The sequence below is a fragment of the Neofelis nebulosa genome, chromosome 7, assembly GCF_028018385.1.
Source record: "Neofelis nebulosa isolate mNeoNeb1 chromosome 7, mNeoNeb1.pri, whole genome shotgun sequence".
NCBI classification, from domain to species: Eukaryota; Metazoa; Chordata; class Mammalia; order Carnivora; family Felidae; genus Neofelis; species Neofelis nebulosa.
In genome coordinates, this window is record NC_080788.1 from 123,046,094 (window position 1) to 123,059,928 (window position 13,835).

At 55.7% G+C, this 13,835-nt stretch overlaps 1 protein-coding gene across 1 annotated transcript; it reads right to left on the minus strand.

Moving 5' to 3' along the window:
* Positions 1 to 5,613: 5,613 nt before the first annotated feature.
* Positions 5,614 to 11,603, minus strand: NGB (neuroglobin). Its single transcript, XM_058739821.1, has 4 exons — positions 11,212 to 11,603; positions 9,725 to 9,836; positions 8,461 to 8,580; positions 5,614 to 6,808 (listed from the first exon to the last, which is right to left on the minus strand). The coding sequence occupies exons 1-4, from the start codon at positions 11,298 to 11,300 to the stop codon at positions 6,674 to 6,676; spliced, it is 456 nt and encodes a 151-aa protein (XP_058595804.1). The 5' UTR covers positions 11,301 to 11,603; the 3' UTR covers positions 5,614 to 6,673.
* Positions 11,604 to 13,835: the final 2,232 nt, after the last annotated feature.

Sequence of the window (13,835 nt, forward strand, 5' to 3'; positions counted from 1 at the left end):
GGAGGTCCATATAGCTGGGCTGGAGTGGGACTGGGGCACAGGCCAAGAGGGAGGCCAGGTGCCAGGGAGGCCCAGGATCCCAGTCTGACAGGACTCTGCCCAACAGGGCACTGGAGCACCTGACTGTCAGCTACACTCTGTGGGGCTGGGGAGGAAGCAGAAGAGCACTGGGCTCCAAGAGGCTGTGCCCGGAGGCCAAACCTTGGGGTGGTTTCAGGCACCTCCAGGGCTGGCTCCCCACCACCTAATCCCGTTGTGCTGGGGGTAGCTCAGTTCTGTCCCGAGAACACTCCAAGCTGTCCAGAGCCAGGTTTCTAAGTCCACTCTGGGGCAGGCCCTGGGGGCAGTGGTGTGGCGGGGATGGAGGAGCCTGACTTATGGGAAGGCAGTGCACAGTTTTCTCAATAGAGCTGTTTTCTAAACATCGGATGGCCCCTGGGCCTTGACAACCCATAGCTGCCCAGCATATCTCCAGCCTCAAATGCTGGGGTTCTCTATCTTGGCTGCAAATGAGAGTCTCCTGGGAGATTTTAAACAATCCCAGTGTCCAGGTCCCATCCCTAAACAAATCTGGGATGGGGCCCAGGCACCCCTATTTTACAAAAGCTCACCAGGGGACTCTAGTGTCGCGGAGGGTTGAGTGGGCAAGGCTCTTGTGGGTGGGGAAAATAATCACAGCCTATCACCCCTGGAGCAAGGGAAACTGGTCTCAGCACCTCACACTGTCTCTAGCCTTGGGGAGGAAGTAGGGGGCCCCCAACCTGTACATAAGTACAAAACCACAGGCTGAGAGGCCGCTCCTCCCCTCACACTGCCTCCGGGGAGCTCAAATATCAGGCAACAGGTAGGTAATCAACAGGCCCAACGTTTGCCTTCTGTCTTATAAGCCATTAATACCCAGTGCCCACACAACTTCCATTATAATCATCTTACTTTGTAATTGTTGTTTGGGCTGGAGAGACACACATGGGACCTCAAGGGTCCCTTCCGGCTACCCTGTCCCCTTCACCAAGGGTCTGAAGAATCACCTCTTCTCTCTCCTCTAAACACAGAGCCCAAAGTCTTCCCGTTTTGTTTGCAATAGATTATAAGTGCTATAAACCAATGTATATGGTGGGTGTCAGGTAGGGGCAAGGGCTTTGAAGAAAACACAAAGCTGGAGAAGGAGGGGAGTGACTGTAGATGGGAAGGATCTGGAACGAGCTTTTCTGGGGATGAGGCATGTGGGGGCTGCATGAAGGGGGTGCTGGGCCGATCTGGCCCGGGAACAAATACAGGGCCCTGGGGCAGCGGGGGTGGGGGTGGGGGGGTCAGGGCACACAGCAGAGTGAGGCCATATCTGAGAGGGCAGCAGGACCCTGGGCTTTATCCCCATGATGTGGAGGCTACTGGAAGTTTCCAAGCTGGGGGTGGGGATGGGGAGGGAGATGTGATCACCTAAGGTTCTGAAGCAATCACTGCAGCCTCTGGGTGAGAACAAGGTGGAGGTGAAAACCTGTTGGGGTTCTGTTGGAAGCATCCAGGAGATGTGGCATGGTAGCTCCAACAAGAATGAGGCGGGGAGCGAGGAGAGAGACGGAGAAGTTCGGAACAGGTGTGAGGATCCACGGATGGATTAGATGTGGTGTCTGAGAGAAAGCAAGGAAGTGAGGACGGCTCCCAGTTCTTCTGCCTGAACAGCTGGGTAAACTGGTTTACCAAGGCAGAGGATGCTGGAAGGTGCAGGGAAAATACCAGGCTCTACTTTGGTTGTGTTACGTTTGAAATGCCTAGTAGGGACATTGGGCAAGGGTCTGGATACCGGGGTCTGGAGTGGGGGGCATTAGGCTGGAGATGCAACCCAGAGTCATCAGCATCTAGGTGTTTAAAGCATGGGACTGGCTGAAACCTGGGCAGGAGCTAAGGGGAGGTCCGAGGGAGATGAGAGGGGGTCCACAAGGAGAATGAAGAATGAGAAAGGAGGAAAACTAGGAAACCCTGGCATCCGGAATCCAAGGAAAGGAAGGGATTCAGAAAGTAAGCAGGGAGCCACAGCACTAACCACACTTGACAGTGAATACAGGGCAGAGGGGAGTGAGTTCAAAGACGTCCTGAGGAGGCATCAGCCAGGTCAGAATGCTGGAAATGCCACTGGACAAGTGAACTGGTTTCTCCCACACATCAAAGGCGTGGGGGGGGGGGGGGGCGCCTGGGTGGCGCAGTCGGTTAAGCGTCCGACTTCAGCCAGGACACGATCTCGCGGTCTGTGAGTTCGAGCCCCGTGTCAGGCTCTGGGCTGATGGCTCGGAGCCTAGAGCCTGTTTCCGATTCTGTGTCTCCCTCTCTCTCTGCCCCTCCCCCGTTCATGCTCTGTCTCTCTCTGTCCCAAAAATAAATAAAAAAACGTTGAAAAAAAAATTAAAAAAAAAAAAAAAAGGCGTGGGGGGAAGGGAGAGGGGAGGGAAAGTTTAAGAGACACAACCAGATGCAATGTGTGGCCCTTGACTGAATAAACCACCTGCAGAAAGACATCAGGGAAATCTGAACGCAGACCGGGCATTAGGCAATGTTGAGGAGACACTGCTCATCTCTATAGGTATGCTGATGGCGAGGATGAAAGCGGAAAGGGAATCAGCTAGATGTCCCTATGGAAGACTTTACAATGGCATGAAGTCTTAGATTTGCTTTAAAACTTTCCAGCAGAGGGCGCCTGGGTGGCGTAGTCAGTTGAGCCACTGACCCTGGATTTTGGCTTTGGTCACGATCCCCAGGTCATGGGATTGAGCTGCCTCGGGTTCCCCCGCTGAGTGTGGAGCCTGCTTAAGATTCTCTCTCCATCTGCTCCTCTCCCCAACTTGTGCGCTCTCTCGCTCTCTCTCTCTAAAGTTTTTATTATTATTATTATTATTATTATTTTAAAAAAACTTTCCCGGAGAATAAAAGAGGTGGGGGAGATCTTGAGCTGCTCACACGGATGCTGGCTGAGGTACACAGAGATTCACTAGGCTCAGGTTTTTGTGCATGTTATATTTTTCCATAATAAAAAATTAAAAAAATATTTTTTTTTGGTGTTTATTTTTGAGAGAGAGAGAGACAGAGTGTGAGCAGGGGAGGGGCAGAGAGAGAGGGAGACAGAGAATCTGAAGCAGCTCCAGGCTCCGAGCTGTCAGCACAGAGCCCGACGCGGGGCTTGAACTCACGAACCGCGAGATCATGACCTGAGCTGAAGTCAGATGCTTAACTGACTGAGCCACCCAGGCGCCCCCATAATAAAAAATTTAAAATGAAGGAGTGATCAACTCTTCAAAGGGCTACTGAGCCGAAGAGCAAGGTGAGGAGTGGGACTCAACCTCTGAACTGGGCAGGACAGAGGTCCTGGGTGACCTTGGTGGTAGCAGATCAGGGGCAGGGACGAGAGCCTGGGTGAAGGAGGCTCCCATTCTCTCATAGGTGTGAGGAAATGAAAACAGCGAGGAAAGACACTTCTGTAGAGTTTTGCTATCAAAGGAAGTAGAGATGCAGGGCAGTAGTTGGAGTGGGAAGGGGCCGAGGGAGGGCTGGCTCCCTGTAGAAGATGGGAGGTGGCTGGGAGAATGCGGAAGAATACAGGAGAGAGAGGGTTCAGGGCCGAGACTGGCACCGAGGAAGAAGAACCACCCCCATCCCACATGCACGCACGCTCAAATGCACGCACACTCACATGTACACACACACACTTGCATGCGTGCGTGCACACACAAGTAGAAAGGCAGCCTTCAAGAGAGGTGAACGCGCCCATGCTTACAAGGGCTCAAGACCCAGGTCAAAGGAGGGTGTTCAGCCTTTCCAGAGGCAGGTCACCCCAGACAAACATTCAGGAGCCTGGCTGCCTGAGTCTCAGCTGTTAGGTCTCGTGAAGGAGGCCTTCTCTCACTGGAGTCTTTGGGGCTCGAGAAAAAATGCTTTTGGTGCCATAGGGAGAAAAGCATCCTCAGCATGCTCCAGACCATGTCTGCAATCACACAGCCTGGCAGGCTGGGTCACCAGAGCTTATCCAAAATGAGGCCCCAGCCGGGAGCTAGAGAGGCCCTGCGGGCACCAGCAACATTGGTCTTGGTGGAGAAAACCGAAGCCTCAGGGCTAGGGCAGTGGGCCCAAGCGGAGCCCCTCCAACCGTTCACAGCCCAGCCCCGGGGCCCCACAAGGCTGTTCACATGATGCCCACTCTTTGTTTTTTTAAAATGTTTATTTAGGGGCACCTGGGTGGCTCAGTCGGTTAAGCGTCTGACTTCAGCTCAGGTCATGATCTCGCGGTTTGTGAGTTTGAGCCCCATGTCGGGTTCTGTGCTGACAGCTCAGAGCCTGGAGCCTGTTTCAGATTCTGTGTCTCCCTCTCTCTCTGCCCCTCCCCCACTCACGCTCTGTCCCTATCAAAAAATGAATAAACGTTTAAAATAGAAATGTTTATTTATCTTTTTTAAGAGAGAGAGACAGAGAGCAGGGGAGGGGCAGAGAGAGAGAAAGGGAGAGAGAGAATCCCAAGCAGGCTCCGTGCTGTCAGTGCAGAGCCCGACGCTGGGTGAGATACACCATGAGATCACGACTTGAGCCAAAACCAAGAGTCAGTCACCTGGCCAACTGAGCCACCCAAGTGCCCCATCATGCCCACTCTTAATGCTGCTGCACGTTCCTGGCTGGGTATCTACCCTCATCTGCTCGCTCTTCCTGACCACACACACATTCGCACACACTCACACATTCTCACACTGGCTCTTCAACTCCAAGGTGCACTGTAGGCAAACCCATTCAATCTCCTTAAAAAAGCCCACCCTGGGATTGGCACCTGCCCAATCAGGGAGGCTCTAGAAGTTTTCCTCAGAGACCCTATGAGTCTTTGGTGCCCTTTGCTGCTGTCCTGGTGTCTGGTCCATTCCTATCCCTGGCCTCACTTTGTCCCCTACGAGGTGGGCTCTCAGACCCCTGACCAGTGAACTGCTTCAGACTCTGGATTAGTGTGGGTGCATGTTGTAACAAAACAACCCCAAATATATAATGGCACAAACACAATAGATGTTTGTGTCTCTTTCCTGGAAAATTTAAAATGGGCCCTTGCTCCACAGGATGGAGAAGTTCCTTGGCCCTACCAGGCACTTCCGATTAGTGGGTGCTCTCCTCCAAGCAGCAATTCGGGGACCCGGGCTCCTTCCGTCTTGTGGCTCTGCCACAGTCAACACATGGCCCTCAAGGTCACTGTAAGATCTCTATCCGGCTGGCAGAGGGATGACAGAGCACAGAGGAACTTGCAGGAGTTTGGGAGGACCAGGTCTAGAAGTGGCGCACAGGTCCACACATTCCGTTGGTCAGAACTAGGTCACATGCCCCACCTGTTTGCAAAGGAGGCTGGGAAAGGTAGTCTGGCTGTGTACCTAAGAGGAAGAGGAACCGAATTTGGTGCCTGCCAGCTAGTTTCCATCACAGACCCCTAGGTCCATCTCTGCCATTGGCTTCTTGCCTTCCCCAAGCCTCTCCTTTCTTTTATATCCACTCTCTGGCCTTGGCCCTCCTGACCCCATCCTCCCACCCTGCCCTAGATCCCCCACCTTACAGCTTCATCTGGCACAAGCTGACACCCAAGAAAAGACCAGTCCCAGCAGGTCAGAGAGGCACACAGAACAGGTTTATTCCTCATGAGTTTATACAACCACAGCACAGAGCAAGAGGTAAAAGTGCAGACGGCTTGGGCAAGGGCAGAGGGGCCCCCCTGCTGCTTTCTCTTCTGTCGCAGCCTAAGTACAGACACACACCAGGTATTAAACGTGGGGAGCTGTGCCCGGCAGTGGATGTGGGCAGCATCAGAGAGGCAGCGTGGGGCAGGTGAGCCCCAGCCCTGCTGGGGCGGGGTGGTGAGGAACAGCCACCAGAACTCAGGCCTCTTTGGAGTGAAATCCCCCTCCTTCCGTGACCTTCCCCAGCCCCGCCCCGCCCTGGCTGGCTAGCTGGCTTCTACAGAGTGGTACTAAAGGAGTTCCCAGCAGCAGCACTGAAGGAGGGAACTGGAAACAGCAAAAGAAAAACTACTCTGTCACGTGACATCTAAGCAGGCCCCTGGGACCCCGCTGAGCCCATCACAGACCCAGGTCAGCTCTCCCTTCCCCAGCAGTTCTCTTGATTGCCTGCCCCTACCACCTGTGATTTCACCATGAAGGCTAAAATGGTCCCTCTTGTTTACTTATGAAAGGCAGACACCCCTGGGAGAGAGAAGAATGGAAAGCAGGCAAAATAGGAAGGTGCCCGAAGCTCAGCCACCCACTCCCTGCTTGGCCCAGCTCACCTGAGAAGGATGGATGACCAGAGCCCATGCTCTCAAAGATCTCCACCTTCCCAGCCCCGTGCCACCTCTGTGACCCAAACATTGCTCCTCTCTTAGCAGAGGAGGGGATGCTAGAGGGGGGAAAAGGCAGGCAGGGAAAAGCTACTGCGGACACAAGGAAATCCAGAAGCCCCTTCTTGAAGGAAAAGCCACCCCTGTCTGCAGTTGGAGATGAGGAGGACTGAGACCCAGCCCTGCTCCATCACCTCTCCAGGGTGGTCAAGGGGACAAGGGCCTAGGTGCAAGGAGGCCTAAGGGGAGCTGGGCTACGACAGGCACAGAGCAACAGACAGACACAGACAGATGGGGGCCTCCAGGTGGGGGCTGCTGGCCAGGGGCTGCCTCTTACTCGCCATCCCAGCCTCGACTCATGGCCTGTACCACGGCCCCGTAGAGCTGGCTCCAGGCGGCCCGCATGGCTGGTGTGAACGCAGGGCCCAGGCACTTCTCCAGCATGTAGAGCAGGGACTCACCCACCGTCTGCAGAGGCAAGCGGCACCTTGTCATTCCTGAAGGCAGGAAGGCATCGTTCCATTCCACAGGTGAGAAAACCGAGGCCTGGACCTTTCTTTTCTCCTGCACAGGGTCCATGCTTCCCGAGCAAGATTCTGCCCCAATCCTTGGGTGCCACATCGGGTCCCCTTTTCCCTTAAATGTGAGGCCTTATAGTGAACCAAGCATTTCATTCCACTCAGCCTTGCAACCATCCCATGGTTGCCTGGGACCCCCAGCTCAGACCAAGCAAAGTCACTGCCCCCAGGACTCAGTTTCCTCCTCTGCACGGCAGCACTCATGGTATTAAGATCCCAGACTCTGCAACCAGACAGACCTGAATTCACTTCCTGATTCCACCATTTATGAGCTGTGTGGCTTCAAGCAAGTTTTACAACCTGAGCCTCAGTTGCTTCATCAGTAAAACAGGGAAAGTAAAAGTTCCTACTTACCAGATTGCTGGCATGATTAAATGAGACCATCTATAAAGAGCCCTTAGCACAGCATCTGTACACAGTGAGCCTTCAAGAATAATAATGGCTCGGGGCGCCTGGGTGGCGCAGTCGGTTAAGCGTCCGACTTCAGCCAGGTCACGATCTCGCGGTCTGTGAGTTCGAGCCCCGCGTCAGGCTCGGGGCTGATGGCTCGGAGCCTGGAGCCTGTTTCCGATTCTGTGTCTCCCTCTCTCTCTGCCCCTCCCCCGTTCATGCTCTATCTCTCTCGTCCCAAAAATAAATAAAAAACGTTGAAAAAAAAATTAAAAAAAAAAAAGAATAATAATGGCTCTTGTTTGTTATTAACCATAACAAAATATCGCTTACTTATTCCACAAATGTTTACAGAATATCCACTAAAGACCAGGCACCGCACCAGTGCTCTAGTTAGAGGCCAAGGTGAGCGTGGTCCCTTCCTCGGTGTGCTGGCCATCTGGCAAGGTGACGGGACTATGGGGTAGGCTGTCACGTCCGTGGCCCCCAGTGAACCACACTTCAAGGATTCACGCCCCGAGTGGGGTCCTTCCACCTGGAGCCTGAGCTCATCGCGTGCCTGGCTTTGGCCAATGGGCGTTACCAAGGGGGCTGCAAGCGGAGGCAGGAAGTGTCCTGGCACATCGGGGTTCTGCCCTCTTGGAACTCAGCTGCCACTCTGCGAGGAAGCTCAGCTAGGCCACCGATAACGAGACACCACAGGATAATGAGACACCACAGGGAAAGAGGCCCCAAAGGATGACAGGCCAAGTTGGATGCACCAGCCCCAGCCGTGCTCTCGGCTGAGTGCAGTACATGAGTGGCTCCAGCCCCACCATGCGGAGCAAAAGCACGGCCCCGCTGAACCCAGAAATCGTTTGCTTGGGATGGTTTTATACACAGTGATAGGAAACCGGGCAGACTGGCGAATCCCAAAGGCTCCTTAAGTTTCCACGGTTCTAAGAGAAGCCATACCACGGAAGAAGAATTGGAGGCTCAGAGAGGTCAAGGCAGTGCCGGGGGTCACGTGGCGGGGGAGACACAGATGCAGGCCCCCAGCCCTAGTCATCTCAGGGTATGGAATGGGGAGAGAGAACAGGTGGGCAGGGAGGACAGGGAGAGTGGTGGCCTCAGGTCAGGAGCTCCAGAGAGAGGGGGAGCCCCATTACCCACCGAGAAGGAGCTGAACTTCACACCCACGGCACGGTGCTTCTTGCCCAGACCAGCAAGGTACTCCTCCAGCGAGGACAGGTCCTCTACATTGGTCACCGCAGTGTCAATCACGAACATCACCTGCCAAGGCAGAGGAGCAGTGAATCAGAGAGGTCAGAGCAGTGCCACCTGTTCACAACCACAGTCTAGATGGGGGTTCCAAACAGAAGTAAGAGAGGTCACCAGGACCCTCAGTTTTCCAGGATCAGAAATGTAAGGCAATCAGGGCACCTGGCTGGCTCAGATGGTAGAACGTGCGACTCTTGATCTTGGGGTTGTAAGTTTGAGCCCCATGTTGGGTGTATTGATTACTTAAAAATAAATAATAAAATGTTTTAAAAAGAAAGAAAAGGAAGAAATCAAAGGAGGAAGAAAGAAAGAAGGAAGAGAGGGAGGGAGGGAGGAAGGAAGGAAGGGAGGGAAGGAGGAAGGAAGGAAGGGAGGAAGGAAGGAAGGAAGGAAGGAAGGAAGGAAGGAAGGAAGGAAGGAAAGGAGGAAAGAAGGAAGGAAGGAAGGAAGGAAGGAAGGAAGGAAGGAAGGAAGGAAGGGAGGGAGGGAGGGAGGGAGGAAGGAGGGAAGGGAGGAAGGGAGGAAGGAGGGGAGGGAGGAAAGAAGGAAGGAGGGGAGGGAGGGAAGGAGGAAGGAAGGAAGGAAAGAAGGAAGGAAGGAAGGAAGGAAGGAAGGAAGGAAGGAAGGAAGGAAGGAAGGAAGGAAGGGAGGGAGGGAGGAAGGAAGGGAGTGCAAGGCAATCTGAGTTTGCATGCAGGAAGTACTCAACAGTGGCCAAACTACTAATGTTATACTGTGAAGGCAGCTCCTCCCCTCTAAGGGTCTCAAAGCCCTAAACTTGGCAGCTGGATGGTGCTGTCCACCCTGGACAAAGAGAAACTGAGGCACTGTGAGAGTCACAAGCCTCTAAGGGGAACCCCAGCTTGGTTGTCATAGGCAGATGGTCCTAGTGGATCAGTGCCGACACCACCCTCAGGAGCCAGGGACAAGGCTGAGGGCAAGGGTGGGGCTGGGACCAGCTGGCTGAGCACAGGGTGCCCCAGACTCTGCCCGGCTCAGCACAGAAGGCAAGGAGCAGATGCCCCTGGCATGGGGAAGCAGCAGGAGGGGAATGAGACCAGGCCAGGGCAGGAGGAACTTTCCCTATCCCAAGTCTCTCATTCTCTCCCAGGAAGGCGTTCTGCTGGATCTCAGAGGCCGCTCTGCCTTGTCTCACCTTCCTGATGTGGTCCAGGAACTCGGGGGAGGACAGGCAGTCCTCTGGGCTGGAGAACTGGCGGCAGTTGTACTGGAAGAGGGGCAGCAGGTCAGGCTCCAGGTCAAACAGCCTGTGGGGGGAGGCCCAGGTGTCAGTCCCTACAGGCCCCCCGCCTGGCTCCACGAGCCCTAGCTGCCCAGCAGTGGCGGCGGGCAGGGGAGGGGTGCAGGGATTCAGCCGAAACCTAGAACACACCCACCAACCGGGTACTGACCCCTTTGCCATCTTTGTCAGTGCTCCTTTCCCTCCTCCTCCACCGGCTCTGAGGGGCATCCTCAGTGAGTCTCTAGGCCTCTCACAGGACCCAGCATTGAGAAGCCCCTCCATAAACAGTTCAGAGGGCTGGGACAGGGAGGGGTCCTCAAATAGGAAAGCCCTTCTCTCTGTCTCTGTCTCTCTCTGTCTTTTCTCTGTCTCTGTCTCTCTCTCTTCCACTCTTGGGTCAGAACGTCTGAGTCTCATCATGTCTGGGGGGGCTTGGGCCAGTGATGATAGCCATACTACTGAGAATTCCTTTCACCTACTGGTCATTGAATACTTTACACGTAGTTAACTTCTGTATCCCTCACGATCCTAAGCAGTAGGTATAACTGTTATCCCAGGCTTACAGCACAGAGACTCTAAGTAACTTGCCTATGGTCACACAGCTTAGAAGCAGCAGAGCCACAGAGGGCTCCCCTTTCCCCTTTTTGTTGGTGTGGGAGGTGGTGGGGGGGGGGGGGGAGGTGGTGGTTTGCAAAAGCCTCCTCAGAAGTTCCCGGCTGGCTTTGGGAGCCAAGGCTCCTGAAAAACCATGGTGACAGAGCATTGGCTCTGGTGATGACAGAGGGGTTACCTAGAGACTCTCGAGGTAAGGTTGAAGATTGGCCTCCGTGCCCTTGGGTCTGGGCAACCCCTTCCCCCTCTCCCCAGGGGTGAGATGTGGGCGTGTATCGTCCCCTCCCTGGCTGTTCTCTCCTCCCAGCCTGGTCCTTTCCTCCGAAAGGTTTATCCTTCTGTTGGCGGCCTGAAGTGTGCACTCCTAGGGCCTGGCCAGTGCCTGCCCTCTGGGAGCCAGGCACACCCTCCCCTCACGGGCCCTCGGGGCACCCCTCAGGCACCACCCAAGGAAGGAACACTCAGGAACAGAGCCAGGGAGAGGGCGCAGCGCGGGGAGCAGAGCCCGCTGGCCAGAGTGTAAGGAGATCCTCAGGGGAGGACAGCCGCCCGCCCCCGGGGAGCGCCACCCCCCTCCCCACGGCTGCGCCCACCGCCCGGGGAAGCGCAGGAGGGGCTGCGCCAGCCGTCGCCGCGCTCGCTCCTTTGGCGCACTTCTGGAAGCGCCCCGGCGCCGCCGAGGCAGAGGGCCAATCTTCCCTCCTCCGGCGCCGGTGCAGCCGCCGGGAGCCGGTTTCTGGCGAGGCACCCCGCCACCCGCACCCCCGGGGCGCTCGGGGAACCCTCACCTGGCGAACAGCACGGTGCCATGCTCCAGCGGGCTGCGGCTCACCGCCCGCCAGCTCTGCCGGATCAGCTCGGGCTCCGGGCGCTCCATGCTGGCCCGGGGACGCGGGGCGCGAGGCTGGGACCCTCGGGGCGCGGGCACCGTCACCGCACGTGCCGCGCCATCTCCGCGGCGACGCGGGCCACTCCGCACCCCCTACGGCCCCCCGCGCCTCAGCCGGGCGGGGTGTAGCCACCGCTCCTTCCCCGCCCTAGGTGGAGGCGCCCCGCCGTGCCCGCCGGGCTGGCGCTTCCGGGGACCCCGCTCCGGCCGCTGCGCCCTGCGCGCCCCGAGGCTCCGAGAGCGCCCCGCCCCGCGCCGCCCGGCTGGGGCGCTTTAAAGCAACCGCGGCCCCCGCCCTCCTGTGTCCGTCAAGGCGCTCATCTCTGGGCAACCGGCTGTGGCCAGGGACGACCTGGTGGCCTGGGAAATGCCTGGGCTTCAGAGCTTAACAGAAAACGTCGAGCCTCTCTGGGCCTCAGATTTTCATCTGGAAACTGGTGATGATTTCACCACTTGCTGGTTAGGGCATCCAGTGGAACTCGATCACCTTAGGAGGCTCTGCATGTGCCACCTCTCCACAAGCTTCCCTCAAGCCCTACCCGGAGGCATTAGACTTTGTCCCCCTTGGCACAGGTCCTCCTTCTTTCCGCCCAGAAATCAGACCAGGGGAAGCCCAGCACCTGCCTGTGTGACCAGGCCCAGGCTGGAGAGGCTCTCTGCCCTAGCTCTGGGTCTGAGGCATCCTCACTCCCCATCCCTGCACATTGGGGGCCACCAGGGCTCTCAGCCTTAGGGACAGGGCTGAGACTGCAGCCATTTCCAGGCAGGGCTGGGTGTTCTTGAGACATCATCTTTAGCAATCTTTGAGCTCCAGTTCTAACCCCAGCTCTGCTGGCCAGGGCCAGGTCTGGGGTGCAGCGGGAGTGACCACTGCAATACCTGGACATTGAGGGAGTTAAGTGCCAACATGCTATTCCACGACTTTCAATAGACTTTCAAAAAACTTAAACGGAAGTACTACTTCATCCTCTAACTTGAAGTTCAGGTAGTGCGATCTCTTGCTTGCCATTCAGGGTGTGAAGCGGACCACTTGCCAGGCCTGAGCCTCTCTCTTTCAAGCACCAAAGTTCCCCTGGTCCCACCCCAGTGTGAGTGGCCCGGGCTTTGCAGGGCAAAACCCTCGTTTATCTTTCATCATTTCTAGTCTCAGAGCCCAGCTCCTCCCAGCCTGCCTGCCTACTTCTCTTTCAGTGTCCTCAGCATATGGTAAGGGGGTTGAGTAGTGAGGTCTCTAGGGGCCTTTTGGCCCACCTCCTTTCGTTCCATGGACACAAGGCAGTGCTCAGGGCCAGTGGTAACGAATAGCCTGAGGCTCCATGCCCAGGAGTTTGTGGGGGTGCGTCCCATTCCTCTCTTCCCCACCTCCCCACACATCTCTGGGGTCTCTGGGCTGAGGAGAGCCAGGCTAGAAGGCCTAGCTTGTGTCCTAAAGAGTCTGAGATCGGGGACTAGATTTCTCATTCAGTATCCCATGATCCTGCAGCCAGGTCAGCAGGTCAGGGGGGAGAAGGCCATATTATGTCTCTGGTGAGCTTCACCTTTCAGTCCCCAGATGTTCTTTGCTCTGTGCAGGCCACCTGGCTTATCTAAGGTTTCCCACTCTACCCAGTCTGCATTTCCTGGCAACAGTCTCTACTTGAGAACTTCTTGCTTCCTTTCTCCTTTGGGAGAAAGTGTCTGGGTCTAATAAGTTAGTTCATGGCAGTTAATGGTTTTAGCTGGTAAGTGGTAGAGTCAGCACTCACTCTGCCTAGAATTCTAGAGCCAGGAGAAGGGTTGCTAAGTGCACTGTAATGCCTGCTTCCCTGGGAGAAAAGGCTGGAGAAACCAGCTGGGCCTCTGCAGGGCCAGCGGGAGAGAGGGGAGAGGAGGTTCCAGGAGACAGAAGGTCTGAGTCCGTATCAGAAGTTCCCAGGATCTCCCCTCCTTGCCTGGCATCTGCCATGACTCAGGCAGGAGGTGCTAACAGAGGAGAGCTGAGTGCTGTCCTAGAGCCAGTGCTGTCACTGAGTGGACTGTCGACAGTAGACAGTGACAGAGCTGGCATTCATGGAGCACTCCTGTCCCAACTCTGTGCAAGGCTCTTTGCGTCATTTACTCCTTGTCTTCACGCTGTCTCTGCCAAGAAGGTACCATTTGTTTCAATCTGGTTATACCGTTGAGGAAACAGAAGCCCAGGGGTTCAGTAACTAGCCCAAGATCACATGGCTGTAAGTGGTGGGGCCAGGAGTTGCCCTCAAGTCTGACTCCAGCCTGTTCTCTGGACCTCTGTGCTCCTCTGCCCCCTTCACTTTAATGGACCATGACCAAGAGCTCTATCCGTAGTTCAGACCAAACCAAGGTCACTGGGTTTGGGTCAGTGGTTACTGACTGGTGTACTGGTACTGGTATACTGGAGCTGACTCTTAGATCGCCTCTGAGAGCCAATGGTGTGCACTGATCCTTCCAGATTCTCATCTAGTGACGTCAGGTTGCTAGCCTGAAATGGGCCATGGTGAGAATATGTACACCATGGAAATTGGC